The sequence below is a fragment of the Narcine bancroftii genome, chromosome 1 (assembly GCF_036971445.1).
Source record: "Narcine bancroftii isolate sNarBan1 chromosome 1, sNarBan1.hap1, whole genome shotgun sequence".
NCBI lineage: Eukaryota > Metazoa > Chordata > Chondrichthyes > Torpediniformes > Narcinidae > Narcine > Narcine bancroftii.
The window spans coordinates 116,482,175-116,501,350 of NC_091469.1; the positions used below are offsets into that span (position 1 = coordinate 116,482,175).

General features: G+C 38.7%; 1 protein-coding gene across 2 annotated transcripts in view; it reads left to right on the forward strand.

Annotated features, from left to right (window-relative positions):
- rad17 (RAD17 checkpoint clamp loader component) overlaps nucleotides 1–19,176 on the forward strand; it is a 51,688-nt gene that overhangs the window by 15,155 nt on the left and 17,357 nt on the right. For both annotated transcript variants that reach the window (XM_069936596.1, XM_069936588.1), the window contains exons 5-11: nucleotides 4,289–4,451; nucleotides 7,921–8,057; nucleotides 8,371–8,423; nucleotides 10,014–10,139; nucleotides 12,200–12,269; nucleotides 13,434–13,545; nucleotides 15,769–15,963. In XM_069936596.1, the coding sequence (XP_069792697.1) occupies nucleotides 4,289–4,451; nucleotides 7,921–8,057; nucleotides 8,371–8,423; nucleotides 10,014–10,139; nucleotides 12,200–12,269; nucleotides 13,434–13,545; nucleotides 15,769–15,963 (856 nt within the window). The remainder of the gene's footprint in view (nucleotides 1–4,288; nucleotides 4,452–7,920; nucleotides 8,058–8,370; nucleotides 8,424–10,013; nucleotides 10,140–12,199; nucleotides 12,270–13,433; nucleotides 13,546–15,768; nucleotides 15,964–19,176) is intronic.

Below are 19,176 nucleotides of genomic sequence, written 5' to 3' on the forward strand. Positions count from 1 at the left end.
CGCTCTTTCTCTCTCTCGCGCTCTTTCTCTCTCTCGCGCTCTTTCTCTCTCTCGCGCTCTTTCTCTCTCTCGCGCTCTTTCTCTCTCTCTCGCTCTTTCTCTCTCTCCCGCTCTTTCTCTCTCTCCCCCGCTCTTTCTCTCTCTCCCCCGCTCTTTCTCTCTCTCCCCCGCTCTTTCTCTCTCTCCCCCGCTCTTTCTCTCTCTCCCCCGCTCTTTCTCTCCCTCCCCGCTCTCTCTCTCTCCTCCCTCCCCGCTCTCTCTCTCTCCTCCCTCCCCGCTCTCTCTCTCTCCTCCCTCCCCGCTCTCTCTCTCTCCTCCCTCCCCGCTCTCTCTCTCTCCTCCCTCCCCGCTCTCTCTCTCTCCTCCCTCCCCGCTCTCTCTCTCTCCTCCCTCCCCGCTCTCTCTCTCTCCTCCCTCCCCGCTCTCTCTCTCTCCTCCCTCCCCGCTCTCTCTCTCTCCTCCCTCCCCGCTCTCTCTCTCTCCTCCCTCCCCGCTCTCTCTCTCTCCTCCCTCCCCGCTCTCTCTCTCTCCTCCCTCCCCGCTCTCTCTCTCTCCTCCCTCCCCGCTCTCTCTCTCCTCCCTCCCCGCTCTCTCTCTCTCCTCCCTCCCCGCTCTCTCTCTCTCCTCCCTCCCCGCTCTCTCTCTCTCCTCCCTCCCCGCTCTCTCTCTCTCCTCCCTCCCCGCTCTCTCTCTCTCCTCCCTCCCCGCTCTCTCTCTCTCCTCCCTCCCCGCTCTCTCTCTCTCCTCCCTCCCCGCTCTCTCTCTCTCCTCCCTCCCCGCTCTCTCTCTCTCCTCCCTCCCCGCTCTCTCTCTCTCCTCCCTCCCCGCTCTCTCTCTCTCCTCCCTCCCCGCTCTCTCTCTCTCCTCCCTCCCCGCTCTCTCTCTCTCTCTCCTCCCCCCCCGCTCCCCCCCCCCGCTCCCCCCCCCCGCTCCCCCCCCGCTCCCCCCCGCTCCCCCTCAGCTCCCCCCCGCTCCCCCCCCCCCCACCCCCCCCGCCGGTGCACCGGCACAGTAAGCAGGTTCAAGCCCACAGGGTGACATTTTTGTGGAGCCCATGCCACAAGAACTTGTCCGAGAGCAGGCAGACCGTGGACTTTATGGAGGGGTGCGATAAGCTGTGGATCTGGTCGAAAACTTGTGGTCGCCAGGTTGCGATAGGATCAGCCTTGGGGACCTGGTGAAGATGTCGTACGGCAGGGTTTGTTTGTTCTCCTAGTGCAGGGCAGAAGTCTGATCTTCAGGCTGGTGAGAGCCGTCCGGTATGCCTGGATGTCTGTGTCCTCCCTCTGGTCCTTGGCGTGTTAGGTGACGTCGAGCCCTCTGCAGGTTGAGGTTACAGCGGGCTGGGACAACACGTCAGCTATTACGTTGGTTTTGCAGGCGACGTGACAGATATCCTTGGTGAATTCCAATACGTAGAAGACCGTTGCTGTCTTGCCGACCACAGGTCTGAGACCTTGCTCAGCGTGTAGGTCAACAATTTGTGGTCTGTGTAGGTGGTGAACGCTCTCCCCTCTAGCATGTAGCGGAAATGCCGTATCACCAGGTACAAGGCCAACAATTTGCGGTCGAATGCGCTGTATTTGAGCTCAGATGTTCGGAGATGCTTACTGAAGAAGGCGAGGCGTCACCAGTGCTCGTTGACCCATTGCTCAAGCACCGCACCCACTGCTCGGTCTGAAGTGTCCGTTGTGAGGGCCAGAGAGGAGGTGGAACCCGGGTGTGCCAATACTCTGTCCTTTGCCAGTGCTGACTTGGTGGCGTGGAAAACCTCCATGGCCTCCAGTGTCCATTGCAGCATCTTGTTGCCGAGTTTGATGAAACCCGAACAAGGGCTGCATAAGGGTAGACGCTTCCGGAAGGAAACTATGGTAGAAGTTGACTGTCCCCAGAAACTCCTGTAGTCCTTTGGTCATGCTTGGCTTTGGGAAGTTCTGGATGGCCTCCACTTAGTTGGGTAGTGGCGTGGGGCCCTCTGGGGTGATTCAATACCCCAGGAAGTCTTTTGTTTGCAAGCTGAACTGGCACTTGGCTGGGATCACTGTGAGCCTGAATTGTTGCAGTCTGTCGAACAGGCAGGTGAAGTGTGTCGGGGCTGGCATTCAGGATGTCATCTAGGTAAATGAAGATGAAGTTGAGGTCCCTGCTGACCATATCCATTTGCTGCTGGAATGTCTGGGCTGCATCTTTGAGTCCGAAAGGCATTCTTAGGAATTTGAAGAGGCTGAAAGGTGTGATGATGGCCGTCTTCTGGATAACACTGGGGTGTACCAGGATTTGGTGGTCCCCCTTGGAGAATACCCTGCAGCCTTGTAGCCTCATGGTGAAATCCTGGATGTGTGGGATGGTGTACCTGTCTGGGTCCATCGCCTCGTTTAGACCTCGGTAGTCACCACACGGATGTGTGGAACAAATGACCAGGTGGTTTATGCAAGGAATGGAGTTTGTTGGTTTGGGATATGTTTTGTAGCCATTTGACTGACCACACTAAAAGTTGACTAGCACTAAATAATGACATGACGGTTATCCCAGGTGGTTTGACGTCTATATTGCATCCTCTAAATGTCTGCTTGAACAAACTATTCAAAAACCATGTGCATCAAGTAGGGAACACTTGGATGTCGGGTGCAGAAAAATTGTTCACAAAAGGTAGGGCTGCATCACTTGATATCCTGGGTGACTTTGGACTCAAAGCATGGGATAAAGTGAAAGTAATAAAATGGTTTAAAAAGTACAGCATCTCGAGTGCAATGGTTGGTATAGAAGATGATTTATTGTGGGACACTGATGACAACGCAGAAGCAACCTCGTCAGATACAAACTGGGACCTGTATGATGACAGTTTAAACTGTGAGACTCTGGCATTGCTTGCAGGTATCTTTGCCTCAGACAATTATGGTAATTTTGAAGGATTCTAAATGTTTTTTCCAACAAAAAATTTTGTTCTAATATACTGGTAGCATGAAAATTTGTTTTTTTTTTTAGTTTTTCAAAGGTCGACTTAGACACCAAATAAGCGTCGAGCGTTTTTTATTTTTTGAGTTGAATTTAAGGTCTCATTTTTAAAAAATCTGCGGGTGAGGCAGAATTACCACCCTGCCCATTTTTGAGTAATTTTTGAGGGTTTCAAGACTCGACTTGTACGTCGAAATACAGGGTATATGGTATTTATTATCCAAAACAGTAACTATTCTTCAATTCTACACAAAATTACAATTTCAAAAAGGTTACGTTTCTCATTCGAAAAATATACAAGTCTTTATTTTCAAAAAAAATTCTAATTTTAATTAATTTCCATTGTTATTTCACTCTGGCATTTATTCAAAATGATTTTTAAAATATTGACTTTAAACTGGGTAAAATCTGGAGGAGCTATCGTTCTATTGTTTACCCCGCTGGCTGGCTTTGATGCATGAATTTTGACAGAGAGATAATGAGCTGTTTCAGAATTGGGAACAATATAGCTGAATTCTATTTTTTTTGTACCCATGTTGATGAACCAATTTGTCATTTTAAGATCCTTGATTAGATTACCTCTCAAACTTCTCACCTTGAGGGAATACAAATCAAGTTTCTTCAATGTGTTTAAAAAATTTATACTTAAATTCCTGGTGAACTCTGCTGCCACTTTTCCAACTTCATTCCTGAGATTCAATTTATAAAGTGAAGCAACAATTCCAAATGAAGTCTAAAAGATCATTTGTTCCAAACTAAAGCATTGCTTCCACACTTTAATTCCAGCTGTTGAAACAAAAGCCAACATCAACTTTTACTTACTTACTTGCTATGTGCACTTTGTCGTTGGTGTACAAGATTACCTAAAAATTATTCCCTCACCATTAAGAAAATTTCTGATTTACTCTGGATAACCTTGTGCTTCTTCTTGTTGATTGCCAAATAACATAATTTTGACAAATAAATTATGTACCTTTCTAACTTTCTTCTCCATCCACATGCTAGTGTCTTCTAGTTGCACATCATTTTCATCAAAGCTATTTTTGCTTCATCCATTTCAATCCTATATTTACAAACAATATTCCTTTTGTCAGGTTCATTTGTTCTTAAAACTGCAATACTGAAGCCAATTGTAGAATCCTTACTATCCTTGATAAAGCCAGCTTGTAGTCTGTATAATCCTGGTCTTTGTGTCCCAGATGCTCGAACATGTTGAACATCAAGAAGTCCTCCTTGTAGTAGTGTATTATTTTTAATTTATTAGCAATAGTGGTTTTGTAAATGTTGTCAGTAAATGGATCGTAATTGAATATTTTAACTTTTTATATAAAAGGATGGCTCAATTTTATTATTGACGGGTGCTGCAGGCACTGGCAAGACTGCTACGATACAGGTTCTTGTCAATGAGCTCGGAATTCAACTACAGGAATGGATTAACCCTTTATCACAGAACAAATTTAAAAGCCACGATGAATTTGAAGACCATTGGCATACTGGTAAGAACAGATTTTAGTGCATTGTTCTAAAAAAAAATTCCTTACCATGACTGTGCGAATGCTGTTATTTTATTCAAACTTCTTACTGTTGGCAGGTGGTAGCCACAGAAGATGTAAATAGAATGATTTTTGACATATGTTTTGTATATCAATCTCCAGAATAAGTTTCTAATTGCCAAAAGAAAAAACTTTCCGGCAGAGACTTGTTTCTCCATCTCTAATTTACTTATCTTAAAAAGCCCATTTTCACTATAATTAGTGTAGTCATTTTCTGGGTATTTTTTACTTTTAAATATAATGTAGGTTTCAATGCCATTATTATATAAGATTTATTAATATTTTATTGTCATGTGCCTATGTAACATTTATTTGATGAAATATTGAAAAAGAAAAAAAGCCCATTTTCTTACTGGCATTGAGTTACACAAGTGTTATTTGTATGTCTGTATGGATGTTTGAGAGTCCGTAATAATCCTAATGGGGTGTTCATAGCTTCAGTTTCACAAATAGAAACCATAATTGTTTGAAATCTTAAGAAATGAAATATTGAAACATGTTCTCTTTACCCTTTTTAAACAAAATATGCAAAGATTGGCTGAGTTTATGCTGTTTAAGTTCCGTGGATATGCTGAAGATGACTAATAATTAAAATTGAAAGTTGTGTTCCAAATAATGTATTTATTGATCTTCAATAGAGATTTATTTGCATTTGTTTTCCAAGCCTGATTTTTTTTTTTCCTTTTTAAGGGTAAGTGTTGCAATAGCTGAGGGAAGAGATAAGTATTTGAATATAGTTGTTTTAACTTGCACAAAAAATATAAACTGCATCACTTATTTGTCAAACTCGTCCACCATTTTTGACTTCCTCCAAAATACTTCTTGTTCATTTCTCAGTTTGAAGAGAGCCAGCAATAAGCATCCAATAGTAATGGCGTATGAAGATTAATGCTTTCTGGAGTAGTCACGTGATGGAGTAGTGGCTGGTCGAGTAGAATCAGCCCTCTCTAGAGAAAAGAAAAAAAAAGTTTGAAAAACAGAGCTCGTTAAACATAAAATACAGGAAGAAAAAGATAAAGTAACAGAGAAAAGATGGAAGATGGCACCCAAAAGAGAGAAAGTAAGAATAACAGAGAAAAGGGAAGAAAGAAGAAGGTCTTACCTGAACGTCGGAGCAGGGAGAGGCCGATCTTTCGTTGGTCAGTCATCGGAAGAGCGGTGTCCTCCCGACCTGCGGACTTCAAGAATGGCTCTCAGAGCCAAGAAAAGGTGTGCCACTGTGCAAGTAAAAAGTTAGCGCTGGCAGGAGGGGGACTCAGGTGAGGAGCAGCCAGCTGCAGAGCAGCCAGCTGAGAGACACCCAGCATCAGGGTGTTCGTTTGGGGAAGCAAACAAGAAAGAAGAAGAGTGGTGTGAAAGAGAATGAGGGGCTAGAAGAGGGTGAGCGGCATCAGGGTGACTGGCAAGGGGACAAGCGGCAGGGGGCCTCGGCAGCGGATCTGCGGCAGGGGGCCCCGGCAGCGGATCTGCGGCAGGGGGCTCAGCAAGGACACAGAAACAGCTCATCAGAGAAGGATGAAGGTACAGATACAGAGAAGGGAAGAAGACCAAGAATTTCAAAAGAAAGAAGGTAAAATAGGATGAAAAATTTAGACAAGTTTTTTTTTTGAAGAACAAATTGGGTCATTAAAAGAATGGCTATCATTAGAATTTAGTTCAATCAAAAGAAAAATGAAAAGAGTTGAAGACAGAATGCAAAGCTTCGAGTTGTTCATGGCTGAAATGGGGAAAATGTGGAGGAATGAGAAGCTGCTGTAGAAATGGAGATAAATGATTTGAGGGAAGTTGGAAGAGAGCGAAGAAAAAATTAGAGACAAAAGATTTATTGTCACAAAAAATTGACGTATTGGAAAACTACAGTAGGCGAAACAACATAAAAATAGTGGGCCTGAAAGAATGCAAAGAAAGGTCAGATATGAAGGAATTTATAAAAGGATGGATCCTGAAGTTGCTGGGAACGACAGACTCACATGAAGAAATAGAAATCAAAAGGGCGCATGGAGCACTAGTACTGAAACCGCACCACATCAAAAACCGAGATCCATATTGGTAAAACTTCTAAGATATACAAGAGAGAACATTTTGGAGCAGGCAAGAAAGGAGGTTAGAGAAGACGACAAGCCGTTGGAATATAAGGGACAAAAAATATTTTTTTACCCGGACATAAGCATCAAACTTTTAAAGAAGAGGAAGGAATTCAACACGGCGAAAACAATCTTATGGAAGAAAGGGTATAACTTTATATTAAGACATCCAGCAGTACTCAAAGTATTCATTCCTGGGGAACAGAATAGACTGTTCTTGGACCCAAAGAAAGCCCAAGAATTTGCTGAACATTTGCAGGACAGGAGAAGAGAGGAGGAGGAGTGACAAGAAGGAAGACCGGCAAGAAAATATACAAAAATATGTAAAAATATAAAGTAAAGATAATGTATTTATAAAGATTTAAAGATGGATAAGAGAAGGGGAAGAAGGGGGGGGTAAAAAGAGAGAGAGAGAGCTTTGTTATATGTATAGAAAATAGTGTTCGCCGGGGGGGGGGGAGGATAATGGTCACTTGCGAGTAAGTTCGCAAACCGAATGGAAAGGGGAGTTGTCGTTGCCGTCATGGGACAAGGGGCAACCCAAGGAGGGGGGGGGATTCATTTGGGGTTAAAGGGTTATTGCTTGTGGGGATTCTTGGGGTATTTCATGTCTTAAATGCGTTGTCATATAATGAGATTAAAAAGGAAAACTTAAAGAAAAGTAATGGGGGAAAAAAAGGGGGATGGAGGTGGTGAAGAGGTGGAAAAGAAGTGAAAATAAAGATATAAGATGGCCATGTTGGACTATATGACTATAAACTTTAATGGAATACATAACCAAATTTAAGTGTATCCCATTGGGGGGAAAAAAAATCACATATAATTTAAAGGACAAAGTTACAATGTTTGGAAAAAATCTGGAAACCATATATGGAACATAACAGAAAGAGCAGGCCTCGGACCACCACCACCTAAAATGATAAGAAGATAAACACATCAGAGTTAATGTGTATAAGTAGATGACACGTTTTTTTTGGTTTGTATTCCTTTTGTATAAAGATGTTGTTTTATTGTATTTTATATGTTCAATATTTACTGTTTTTGGAGGGGGTTGGAAGGGGGAGGGAGGGTTGGGGGGAAAAAGAGAAAATGCCACTGTATATTTAAAGAGATGCATCTGTAAATATCTTGGTTGATATGGTTCATAGTGTGATAAATAAAGAATTACAAAAAAAGATTAATGCTTTCCACTCAATTACCCACCCAGCATCAAGATCTCAGTCGAAGCTCTCCCTATATTGGCATAAATCATTTATTTTAATTTTTGAATAGAATTTGAACATTAAATTTTCCCAATCGATATAAATATATTGTTGGTTTTATTTCAGACTCCAGTTTTCAGATGTACGTGAGCAAGCCACAGTCTGTTCTGTTTCAGGAATTTTTGCTGCGAGCTAACAAATATAAAAAACTTCAGATGGTTGGAGATCCTCTGGAGACGGACAAGAAACTGATTCTTGTGGAAGTGAGTAAAGTTAATGGTTCTTGACTATAAATAAAAATAACATTTGGAGCAATCCACACAATTGATGTAAAGTGTTTGAGGTACCGAAAGAGTGCATCTTAAACAAAATCTAGCAGTTCTGTATTTTTCTCAGAAAATCATTTTGAAGTGCATGCAATATTTTTTGTAATTGATTTCTTAAGTTTTAAAGAAGATTAATAAAATTCTGAAATAGCATTGAATATATTCAAACCTCACAAAATGGACATGGGAGCTTTCTGCACTTTTAGATAAAACTATGGGTGTTTTCATTGATGCTGTCCTTTATTCATAGGATATGCCAAATCAATTTTATAGAGAACCGTCTTGTTTGCATGAGATCTTACGGTAAGTTTCCTCAAAATATTATTCATCAGTTGAAAGAAATATTATTTGTAGAATGAACAATTTTCTCTGATCGTTTTCTGTTCAGCCATTTATTAAATTTTCTTTAAAAAAATTAAAAATAAATTTAAGATGTAATTTTCATTCATGTGAACGGCAACTGCATCTGTGGGAGCTCCGCCATAACAATGTTGATTTCTTGCCTGTCCTGTTTCATTGAATGAAATGTAATTATAAAATAATTGCCAAGATGCGCTGGTAGCCTAATCCCTTTTATAAAGGGAGACACATAAGGATGACAGTGATTTTTCACCAGCCTGCCTTCATTCTCCTGCTCTGCAATTAGTTCTTTGTATGAAAACCTTTCTGGAAGATTTCTCTCTGGACCGTCCCATAATCCATTGATCTGATGCAGTTTATCTTCATTGGCTCCCATAATCTTGATATCTTGTTGACTGAGCATCTCGCTCATTGTTGAAATTTAGTGATGCCTATCAAACTCCATTCAAGGTTGAAGCAATTGGCTTTTTCTTATCATTTTTGCCTTTAGTTTCATTATTCCTGTGGCATCTTCAAACTTGCATCTAACTGCTCTCTTTGGTAGATTAAAATTAGAAGCATAACAATATAAAAGAGGACAATAAGATCCATTTCCCTAAGTAAACAAATGATAAATTACAGAGGAAATTTATAAGATGATTCACAACAAACAAAAAAGGAATTAGATGGCTGACTCCCTACCATATTAACACTTGAGAATCCACCGCTGTCAGTGCAAAACCAGGCAACTGCAGCTATATGATTTGCATAATTATTTAGAGCTACTCGCACAGCTTTAACTTGGGCACAAAACTAGCCTCATGAAGGAAGGAGTGGAGATGAATTGACAATCACAATTGGGTTAAAATATAAATAGATGCAATTATTTATATATAAACGGGGAACAAATTACTGTTGGTTCTGTCTTAAACTTTTGTTATGGTTCCAGACCGGGGAGAGAGAAGAAAAACAAAAGAAAACTTCATGTAGAGTTGTAAAGAAACTTGGTAATGCAGAGTAAAAGGAAACAACATTTTCATCATCTGTTATATTACTGCTGCAGTATCATTAAGAAGGTTGCTTGTTTTAGCACCATCAGCTATCCAAGAGAATACAACTGAAAGTTATGGCACAAAACTCTCTGATGTGAAAGTGAAGGATGCAGATCCAATGAGGAGAGGGGCACCTCAGTTAAACTGTAATTGGATAGAACAAAGCTGGAATCTATTGGTTCATGGAATCTGAAGTTCAGTGAATCTCAAAATACATTGTATAGGCTTAACCAAAATACTTGTTTACATGTTATTTCCATCTAACTGAATGACGAAGGTTTGAGTTGTGGATGAAATGACAATCGAATCAGAGCACAGAAGGAGATTATTTAACTACTATGTCTGTGGCAAGCATTACAAAAGTAATCTTGCATTATCAGGACTGTTCTCCCCTTGTGAAGTGCTCCCCTTCTTATGTGATGGGGGGGGGGGGGGTGGGGGGATGGTGAAATTGAAGCTAAAGGAAGCAAAGTTAAGTGCTTTCTATATATTTTTTAATCAGGAAATTTGTTCAGACTGCAAGATGTCCGATGGTGTTTATAATTTCTGACAGCGTTAGTGGAGACAGCAGTCAGAGGTTACTTTTCCCTAATGACATCCAAAAGGAATTGGGTATCTTTCACATTAGGCAAGTATTAATTCTATAAATTGGTAATTTGAAGTTTGTATCTGTGCTTTTTGATTTTGGCTTGTGTAAATATTCTTAATCTAAGCCAGTGGTTCTCAGTCTTTTTCTTTCCACTCACATATCACTTTAAGTAATCCCTATGCCATCGGTGCTCTGTGATTAGTAAGGGATTGCTTAAAGTGGTATGTGGATGGAAAAAAAAAGTTTGAAAACCACTGTTTTAATCGTACCTAATTGACGTAATGTACACGGTTTCATAGCTCCAAAGGAAATGGTCCAATGACAATTTTTCTCAAGCAAAATATTTTAGTAACAATTGGGTCTCAAGCAGTGATTCTCAACCTTCCCTTCCCACTCACATACCACCTTAAGCAATCCCTTACTAATCACAGAGCACCGATGGCATAAGGATTACTTAAAGTGGTATGTGAGTGAAAAGAAAAAGATTGAGAACCAGTGATCTAAATGATTTGAAAACATTAAAATAAATTACTTTTTGAATGTTTAAAATTGTATTATATTTAAGTGACGATTGTGTAAAGTATTTTCATTTAAAATCTCTTTGTTCATGAAAAAAAGGCATTGCTTTAAAATTAAAGTGATATTTCCATGATGCTCACAGTTAATTGTTCAAATTGATTAAGTTTAGTTTACTGAGCGAGACAGTTTCACCATGAATTTCCTTGACTGCTTGTCAATGAGCTCAAACAAGCCAGAGAAAATTTTGTCATTTTTATATTAATTAATTGAGGATGTATCTTTTGTTATAAAGTCAATCTAAAAATCCCAATGTTTACCCCTATTTCAGTAGAAGTATACTTTAGTCCTTCAAGAATGTATCCAAAAAAGGCCATTGTTCATGCCTTGAAGTTAGGAGATATCAACAAAGAACTTGCAGCCAACTCTGATTCTGTCTCCAGCTCTGTCAAAATATGTGTGCGTAACACGGGTTACTGGTTAGAGATCACAGGCAAAGAAATTTTGAATTATTTTTATTCCTCTTTCTTGCATAAGTGATACTGGAACAAACAAGACCACCTCACTTTGTGGTTGTTGCATGTCCCCATGGTTTGCTGACATCTGATAAGAATTAACAAGGAGACTGGGAGCTGATTTGGATAGAGATCATTGGAAAATTATTTGTATCGATAGTATGACAAAAATTATAAATGTTAGGTATCAGCTTGTAACTTATAATTTTATACATCAATTATATTTGGCTCTGGAGTATTTGAAAAGATATAATTTGAGTTATTCAGATTTGTGTTTTTGATGTAATGTTCAGAAAGTACATTTTTACACTCCGTATGGACTTGTGATAAGTTTAAACCCTTTTGGTCTCAGGTTAGGAATTGTTTACAGAATATTTTGAAAATAAAATTTTCTTTAGATCCTAATTTTTTTAAAAATTGGGGATAATAGTGAGTTTGGTTTGTTATATAAATTGGATAAATTTCAATTAACTTTTTTGAGATTGGCAGTGGTGAGGAAATATATAGCTATTTTGTGGAAAGATCAGATGGAACGTAATTTACAAAGATGGCATTCAGAATTAAGGTCTTGTATTCCATTGGAGAAGACGACGTATAATTAAAGGTATAAATATGTATTTAGAAAGATTTGGAGCCAATATTTGGATTATTTATTTGGAAAATTTGAAGATGGGGATCTGGTTGTAGTGGGGTTTCCTTATTCCACAATAAAAGAATTGGTGTTTGATATTCTCCACTTTTTCTCTTTTTTTTAGGGGTTAGTGGGTATAGGGGTAAGATTGGAGGGTGGGGTGTATTTGTGGGGTGGGTTTTTTTTTTAGCTTTTTAGGTTTTTTTTCTATAAATAAACCATGTTAGAATTATGATATTGCATTACTGTATTATTTTTGTAATCATAGATGTTTTTCTTTTAAATAAAATATTCCAAAAAAATTAACAGACTTCATTAGTGTTTATTATTTAATGAACTCTAATCATTTTGCATGCTAAAAGCTAATGGCAAATTGAACTCCAAACCATATCGTTAAAATCTTTTATTTTAAATTTATACTCTTCTTGTTTTGACAGTTTTAATCCTGTGGCTCCCACAAGCATGTTGAAAGTTCTCAGTAGAATATCTGCTCTCGAGGCCAGCAAGGTAAATCCAAGTTAACTATAAATAATTGTCTTTATAAGCTTTTCTTCCTTTAACAAATTTTTGGAATCATTTGTTGTGTATCAGAAGCCTTCTGCCAGTAACCAAAATGTAATTTATTGGTGTGAACCTCCAAGGCAAGTATAAACAGACCAGGCAGCATCAGCCTTCACACAACATGTAATACATACTTTCATTTGAGAGTCATTGGATAATTTATCAGGAGAAACAGATGAGCTCCAAGTATAGGCTGCTGTCGGTGAGGACAATGTTCAACAAAACAAGTCTGGTTCGAAGATAACTTTTGTCCAAATAGAATTACAGTGTATTATTATTATTGCACACAGATTATGTTCTTGATTTTGAGCACAGCTTTGTATTGTATTTTAACTTACCAACAAAATAGTACTCAGTAGGCATTACAAAGTGGAATTTGAAATCACCTAGATTTTGTAAACCACCATTTCACAGCTGATCATTTATTTCATATATAACTATATAGCCATATAACAATTGGAGCACAGAAACAGGCCCTTCTAGTCTATGCCGAACACTTTCTCCCACCTCACCCCACTGACTTACACTCCACCCCTAACCTTCCGTTCCATTTCTTTCCCGTCCATGAAGATGTCATTCTTGATAATTATACTAAACTTTCCTTTCATAATTTGTGGTCTATGTCCATCATTTGATTTAGTTCTAGTAACGTCGAATACCTAGCACTTAAAGATCTGGACTAATTTATATTTTTATATGATGATTGTCCATTTGCCTCTCTTTGAGACTAAAAAGCTAAAAATTTGACTGAATCACTATTATTGGAGTTGTCTTTTGATAATCCAGGGCTCCAAGTGGTTTAATCTGTGGGGTTTTGTTTAAAAAGAGATTGCAGATGCTAAAAAACTGGAGCAACACACAAAATGCTGGAGAAACTCGGTGGGTCAGGTAACATCCATGGAAGGCAACAGATAGTCAACATTTCTGGTTTTTAGCTGAAATCCTTTTTTTGTCAGTGCTAAAATGCAACTCATGTTACACGATCAGTGGTATTAATCAGACAGAACTTTAGGGAGTGGGTAGAAGTGGTGGGCTATCGTCTATTCTTAAAAATGAGGAACTGAGGTTTTTTTTTTAACGATGGATTTTTGAAATTATCTTGATATGCAGAATGCTGGCAAGTCTGTTGTTCCTGACAAGAATGTACTGGAGATGCTCTGTACAGGCAGCGCAGGAGACATCAGAAGTGCAATAAACAGTCTTCAATTTATTTCAGCAAAAGGTAAATGGAGGAGGAAAAATAAAACTCGTTAACAACTTTTGGTAATACAGTATTAGTAGCGATTTCTCACAACAAAGTAGTAACTAATTAATATTTTAACATATGGTTGTTAAGCATGTGACAAACATTCATGTTTAGCTTTGATGTTAGAACCCGACGCATTGTAAACAATGTTAGAAATCTAAAACTTTCAAGTAGGGAATATGAAAATCTAAGATCAAAAATAGTCTTAGGGTAAAACTAAAAGAGACAGCAAAGAATTATTAGGTTATTTCATTCATTGTATCCTTATTTATATATGATAATGTGTTTCATATTATTTTTAGTTAAATGCCTATGTATTATACAATTGGGAATTAGGGTAGAATTGGTTGGAAATTAGTGCTGAGTGGGAACTAAAAAATAATGTGCAAAACAAACAATTGAGCTCGACTTGATAAGAATTGTAATTACACCTTGAGGTTTTTGCATTGTAAATGTGGGCAAAGGAGTTTGTCTACAGTAAGTGTGCACAGATGTAATATGTATGGATAAATCAAAGTCTGCTTTCTTTAGTTTAGTAAATTATGCTTAAATATTACACTAACTCTAAATTTTAGGAATGTCTGTTTTTTCTTGAGTCTCTGCTGAGGTAGTAGTAGGATTTTCACAATCTGTCTTGTTATGGAGTCCAGAGGACCCCCAAAACCAGCAGCAATAGATATGCACCACAACACAGGGTCACTTAAACAAAAGTAGTTTTTAATTACAATTGAACAATAAAACAGAATTAAACTTTAATTTACTACTTCACCTACCTAACTACTTAATCCCTCCCCCTCCCCCCCCCCCCCCAATACTAAGCGCAGGTGTGTGTAATGTACATTTAAGATTAGAAAAGTTCTTTGGATCACAGTCCAATCTCACTGGTTGCAGGCAATTCTTGTACTGTGCACAGAAGTTAGCATTAATAAAGTTCACCAGTCTTTGGTAATTACCTCTCAGGAGGTTTCTTGCTGGTTTTCAAAGAGAGATTCCTTTTCCAGGACATCCGCAACTGATTCCTTCTCAATCAGTCTTGTTGACAAAACTTGTCCCCTTCAGGGTTCTCCAGATGATCCTCTTTCTTTCAGGTCACCTTTCAGACTGCCAGTCTTCTTCGTTGACCAGGCAACCTTCCAAAGATTGCCAGCTTATCCTTCAGGAACTGATTTCTGTCTCCTCTCTCTCTGTTTCACACCCTCCCTCCTTGAGATCCAAACTCTTCTCCTCTGCCTGCAAAGATCACATGCTCTCCCAGGCAAGCTGCTGTCGATAACTTTGTTGCCTCCTGCAAAAAGCACTCTGCAAAAGTCCTGCAGATATTCTGTGTTTTACAATGTGTGTGTGTGTGCAAACTGCTCTAACAATTCCTCCCAAACCACCTCTAAATACTCTGTCACAGTCTCAACTTGTCTAAGTTGAGGAATATTAAGTACAGTTAGTTCTTTACAATGCATGAAATGTTATTATTTTACAAATGAATGAGAATTTGATGTAAAACATAAATGTGATGTACAAATGCGTTGAATGACTTGCTACAGCACCTCAGTTACATAGAAGGTTACGGAGAGAAGGCGGGGACGGGGTACTGAACTTTAAGATCAGCCATGATCTCGTTGAATGGCGGAGCAGGCTCGAAGGGTCGAATGACCTACTCCTATCTTCTATGTTTCTAGAACACAAATAAAAAAAGTAAGCATAATTTAGATGCCACAAAGGGAGAGAAAGATGATGAATACAGAAGGAAGAGGTAAAAAGTATAAGTACTCGTAATTGGATAAGAGCAGAATCATTGAGCTATAACTTATTGCAGTCAAGCAACTTATCGATACGTTTTGCTAAAGTTCACTTTTGCAGACTATTGCCTTTGTTACGACACAAAATTACATTTTGCGCTTGTACAAAATGCCATAACATGGATCTCTGATTTTGAGAAGATGTAGAAAAATTGATTTCATTCACAGGACTACAGAATTGTATATTGATAATGCATGTAATTTCAATGATGAGCTCATAATCTTTCTTATTGAAAATAGACCTAAATGGTAGAACGTACCACTGACAAATAATATTTTTTAAAAATATAGCACCCTGCTTTTATTGGTTTATTTTTAGAAAAATATTTTCTGAGGTATGCTGTGGTACAATCTATAACTATGTCCACGTCTACAAGCATAAAAATGCTTTCCTTTGACAATGCAGGCTGCCCATTGGAACAGATTCAATTGCTGAACAGTCAAGGAAAATCTTCAGCAAGAGCAGGCATATCTTCAAAAGAAAAATATAAAAGAAAGCCTTCAAAAGTCCATGAAAAGGGAAGTGGTGTGCTTGCCATTGGAGGCAAAGACCAATCTCTCTTCCTTTTTCGAGCTCTGGGAAAAATTATGTATTGTAAACGTAAGTTCATCAATTCTATTTTAAATCCTTTTGGGTGCATCAGTTTCTCATAGATTAATTACCTAAAAGAGATTTTAATATCATCAACAAATTTTAGAATACGCCCATTGGTTCCTGTGCTAATGCCACTTGTATAGTTTTTAATGTTTTATAAGTGCAGTGCACATATACTACAACATGTAATGTCAATTTCACTGATGAAATGGATTTGCGTTCTTCTTAAAGATTTTTTAGGCTAATTCATCCAAGTAGGCATGTCTTCTGCTGAATTAAAAGCTACCTTGATTATTTTGAGGATTTTATTTTTTAAATATCTTAGCTTATTAGGCATTTGAATCATTGATGAATAGTAATTTTTCTTGAACTCTATCTAAGTAGGTATGTTAGGAGAGCAATTCCTTGTGTCGAAGTTTGTATGGAACTGAAGATTTTGTATCACAGGCCAAAGCAAATTATAAACAAAAATAAAGGGAAATATTTGGGAACACAGGTTCGATTATGTAAAGAACTCCGCAAACACACTGCAACAAAGGGAAGATGTGTGCCAAACCATAGAAGGAGATTGTGAGAGGGGTAATTAAAGATCTGGTGAGATGAAATTAAGGAAAATCTCAAAATAGAAATGAGGATGTATGGTATGAAGGAAAAAAATTCCTGAGCATGAAATGTACTTGTAGATTTCTGCAATTTCTGACATTTCCATGTCCTTAGCTGTATTTCAGTTTTAGTTGCCTTGGAGTAATTCTCAGTGCTGTGCTCTGTTGCTCTAAACATTTTTTGCTTCCATGCTCCTTTCCTCTTGGAAAAATGTCCTTTGTCCAAGCTTTTGCTTCTTATCATTATATTTTTCATAATTTAGCTCGGCTTCTGTTTTTGATTTTATTACTCTGAACTGATAATATCTAAGATGTAAGGTTAGATGTAAATTATCTTTTCAAAACTACAGTGAGGTGACAAATACCCAAATCCTGCTGCATAATCTCAGTCCAAAACAACTCCAAATTCAGGGGCCATCAAGGGGAAAACATCCCAATGATTTGAGTTACCTCACACAAAGGAAGATGGCTCTGGCTGCTCAATTATCCCAACTGCAGGAGGTCACAGGCCCAACTATCTTCAGCAATGATCCTTCCTTTCATCACCAAGTCAGAAGTTAGAACAATTAAACAATATTCAATTCCACTTGCAACTTCTCAACAAATGAAGCAGTTCAGCAAGATTGAAGCATTAAAGTAGGGGTGGACTGATAAATGCAAAGTAATGCTCATGCTACAAGTGTGCCTCTCAATTATCATTTCCAACAAAACAGGGTCTAATCACCTATCCTTGAGGTTCAGTGGCATGACCATGATCAAGTCCCACACCATCAATATCTGGGGATCACTAATGAACAGAAACTGAATAGACCAACAACATAACACTGTGGTTACAAAATTTTAGAGGCTGGGTGTCCTGTGACAGGTCATTCGTCACTTGCACCCCAAATCCTTTACATCATCTACTTGTCCCAAGTTAGAAACGCATGTCCAAATATGTTGCTTCAGCAAAGCTGGGATGCTCTAGTAAAAAGCGACATCCATCCTGAACGATTTCCTTCTATCACTAGTATATGATTGGCTGCTGGTTGTACCATCTACAAAATGCTGACCTGGACTACTGTAGCAGCACTTCCAAAAAAACACACAACCCCTACCACCAGAAAGGTCAGCAGTAGATACATGGGAATGTACTAATGATGAAATATATTGCTAGTGCTTCATTTTCACTGTCTGAATCCTGCAGAACCCTCCACAAGAGCACTGTGGAAGTACTTTAACTTCAAGGACTCAGCAATTCAAGGAGGCTACTCACCATCCTCTTCTGAAGCCAGATACAAATGAGCAATAGATGCCCAGATCCTGAGAAATTATTAAATCACTTTTATGAGATAAATCTGATCACCACACAGTTTGCACCCTGAAAACTGTTCGTCACTTTATAATTGGCTGTGAACTACATCCCATTGATATACTAAAAATGTTGTATTCTCAAACTATATTCTACATCTAGCACTATCTGCAGGTTGCTTTTGTGAATTCTGATGCAAAGAATTGATTTTTTTTGGATGCCATCCATATTTTGATCCCTACAATAATACCAATGTGTCTTGAAGAGGGGCATTGAGGACCCAACTATTATCCTTAATTTTCTTTTCAATTACCCTTGTGTTGATCTAATGGCATGATGCATTTTGGACTTTGATTGACATTAAATACAAGGTCTTTCATATTTGCCACTAGGTGGTAGTATTCAAAAATATCAAGATTATTTACACCAAACATTTTCAATTAAATGTACAAAAAGTCATCTGAATTGATTATGTAATAATCTAAATGGATGTTAAACTAAAGAAGGATCTTAAAAAATATAAGAAAGTTGGGATAGGCTAATGGGTACCTCAAGCCTGTCCCACTTTTCAACATGATCATGCCTGATTTGCCCCAGGCCTTTTTACAATACGAAAGAAGTGATTGAGACCTGTACAGCATGGGAAGAACTTACAAACTTCTTCTGTTAGTTCCCCGTAACCCTGCTCTTTTGTCCTATCTTTCAAAAATGTATCTACTTTCTCTTAAAATACTCCCAATGATCAATCTTCCACAAATCTCCAGGGCAGACAATTCCAGAGATTCACCACTTACGTGAGAAGTTTTTGCATGTTTTTAAACAGCTTCCTAATTTTGTGACTGTTTCTCCTCATTGAAGATTCTCCCACTAGTGGAAACTTCCTCTCTGTCATTCTGCCATCTTGTGTGTTTCAATAAAATCACTACTTATTCTTCTAAACTCAAGTGATATGTTGGATGATGAAAGGTTTGTCGGAGGAATTTCTTTTAGAGGGAGGTGGAGCCAGAGGGGTTCACAGAGTGAAGTACAAAGAATAAGGCTCAGATAGATAAGCAAAGATGTTAGTGATCAGATGGAAACATGAAAAGAGTTCTGCAAGGATTTTCTGGAGCAGAGATTAGATAAAAGGGCAGCAAAGAGAGATGATGAGTTTGGAAATTTTGAATTGAAGGCTGTTAATGGACCCAATTGAGATCAGCAAATTTAAGGATGGATGAGTCGATGTTGGTACTGAATAGGAATATAGCTCTCTTCTTGTGGATGAGGTAATGTTTATAAAGATGGGAGGCATGACAGGGAAGCAAAGGAATAATTCATTGGGTAAAA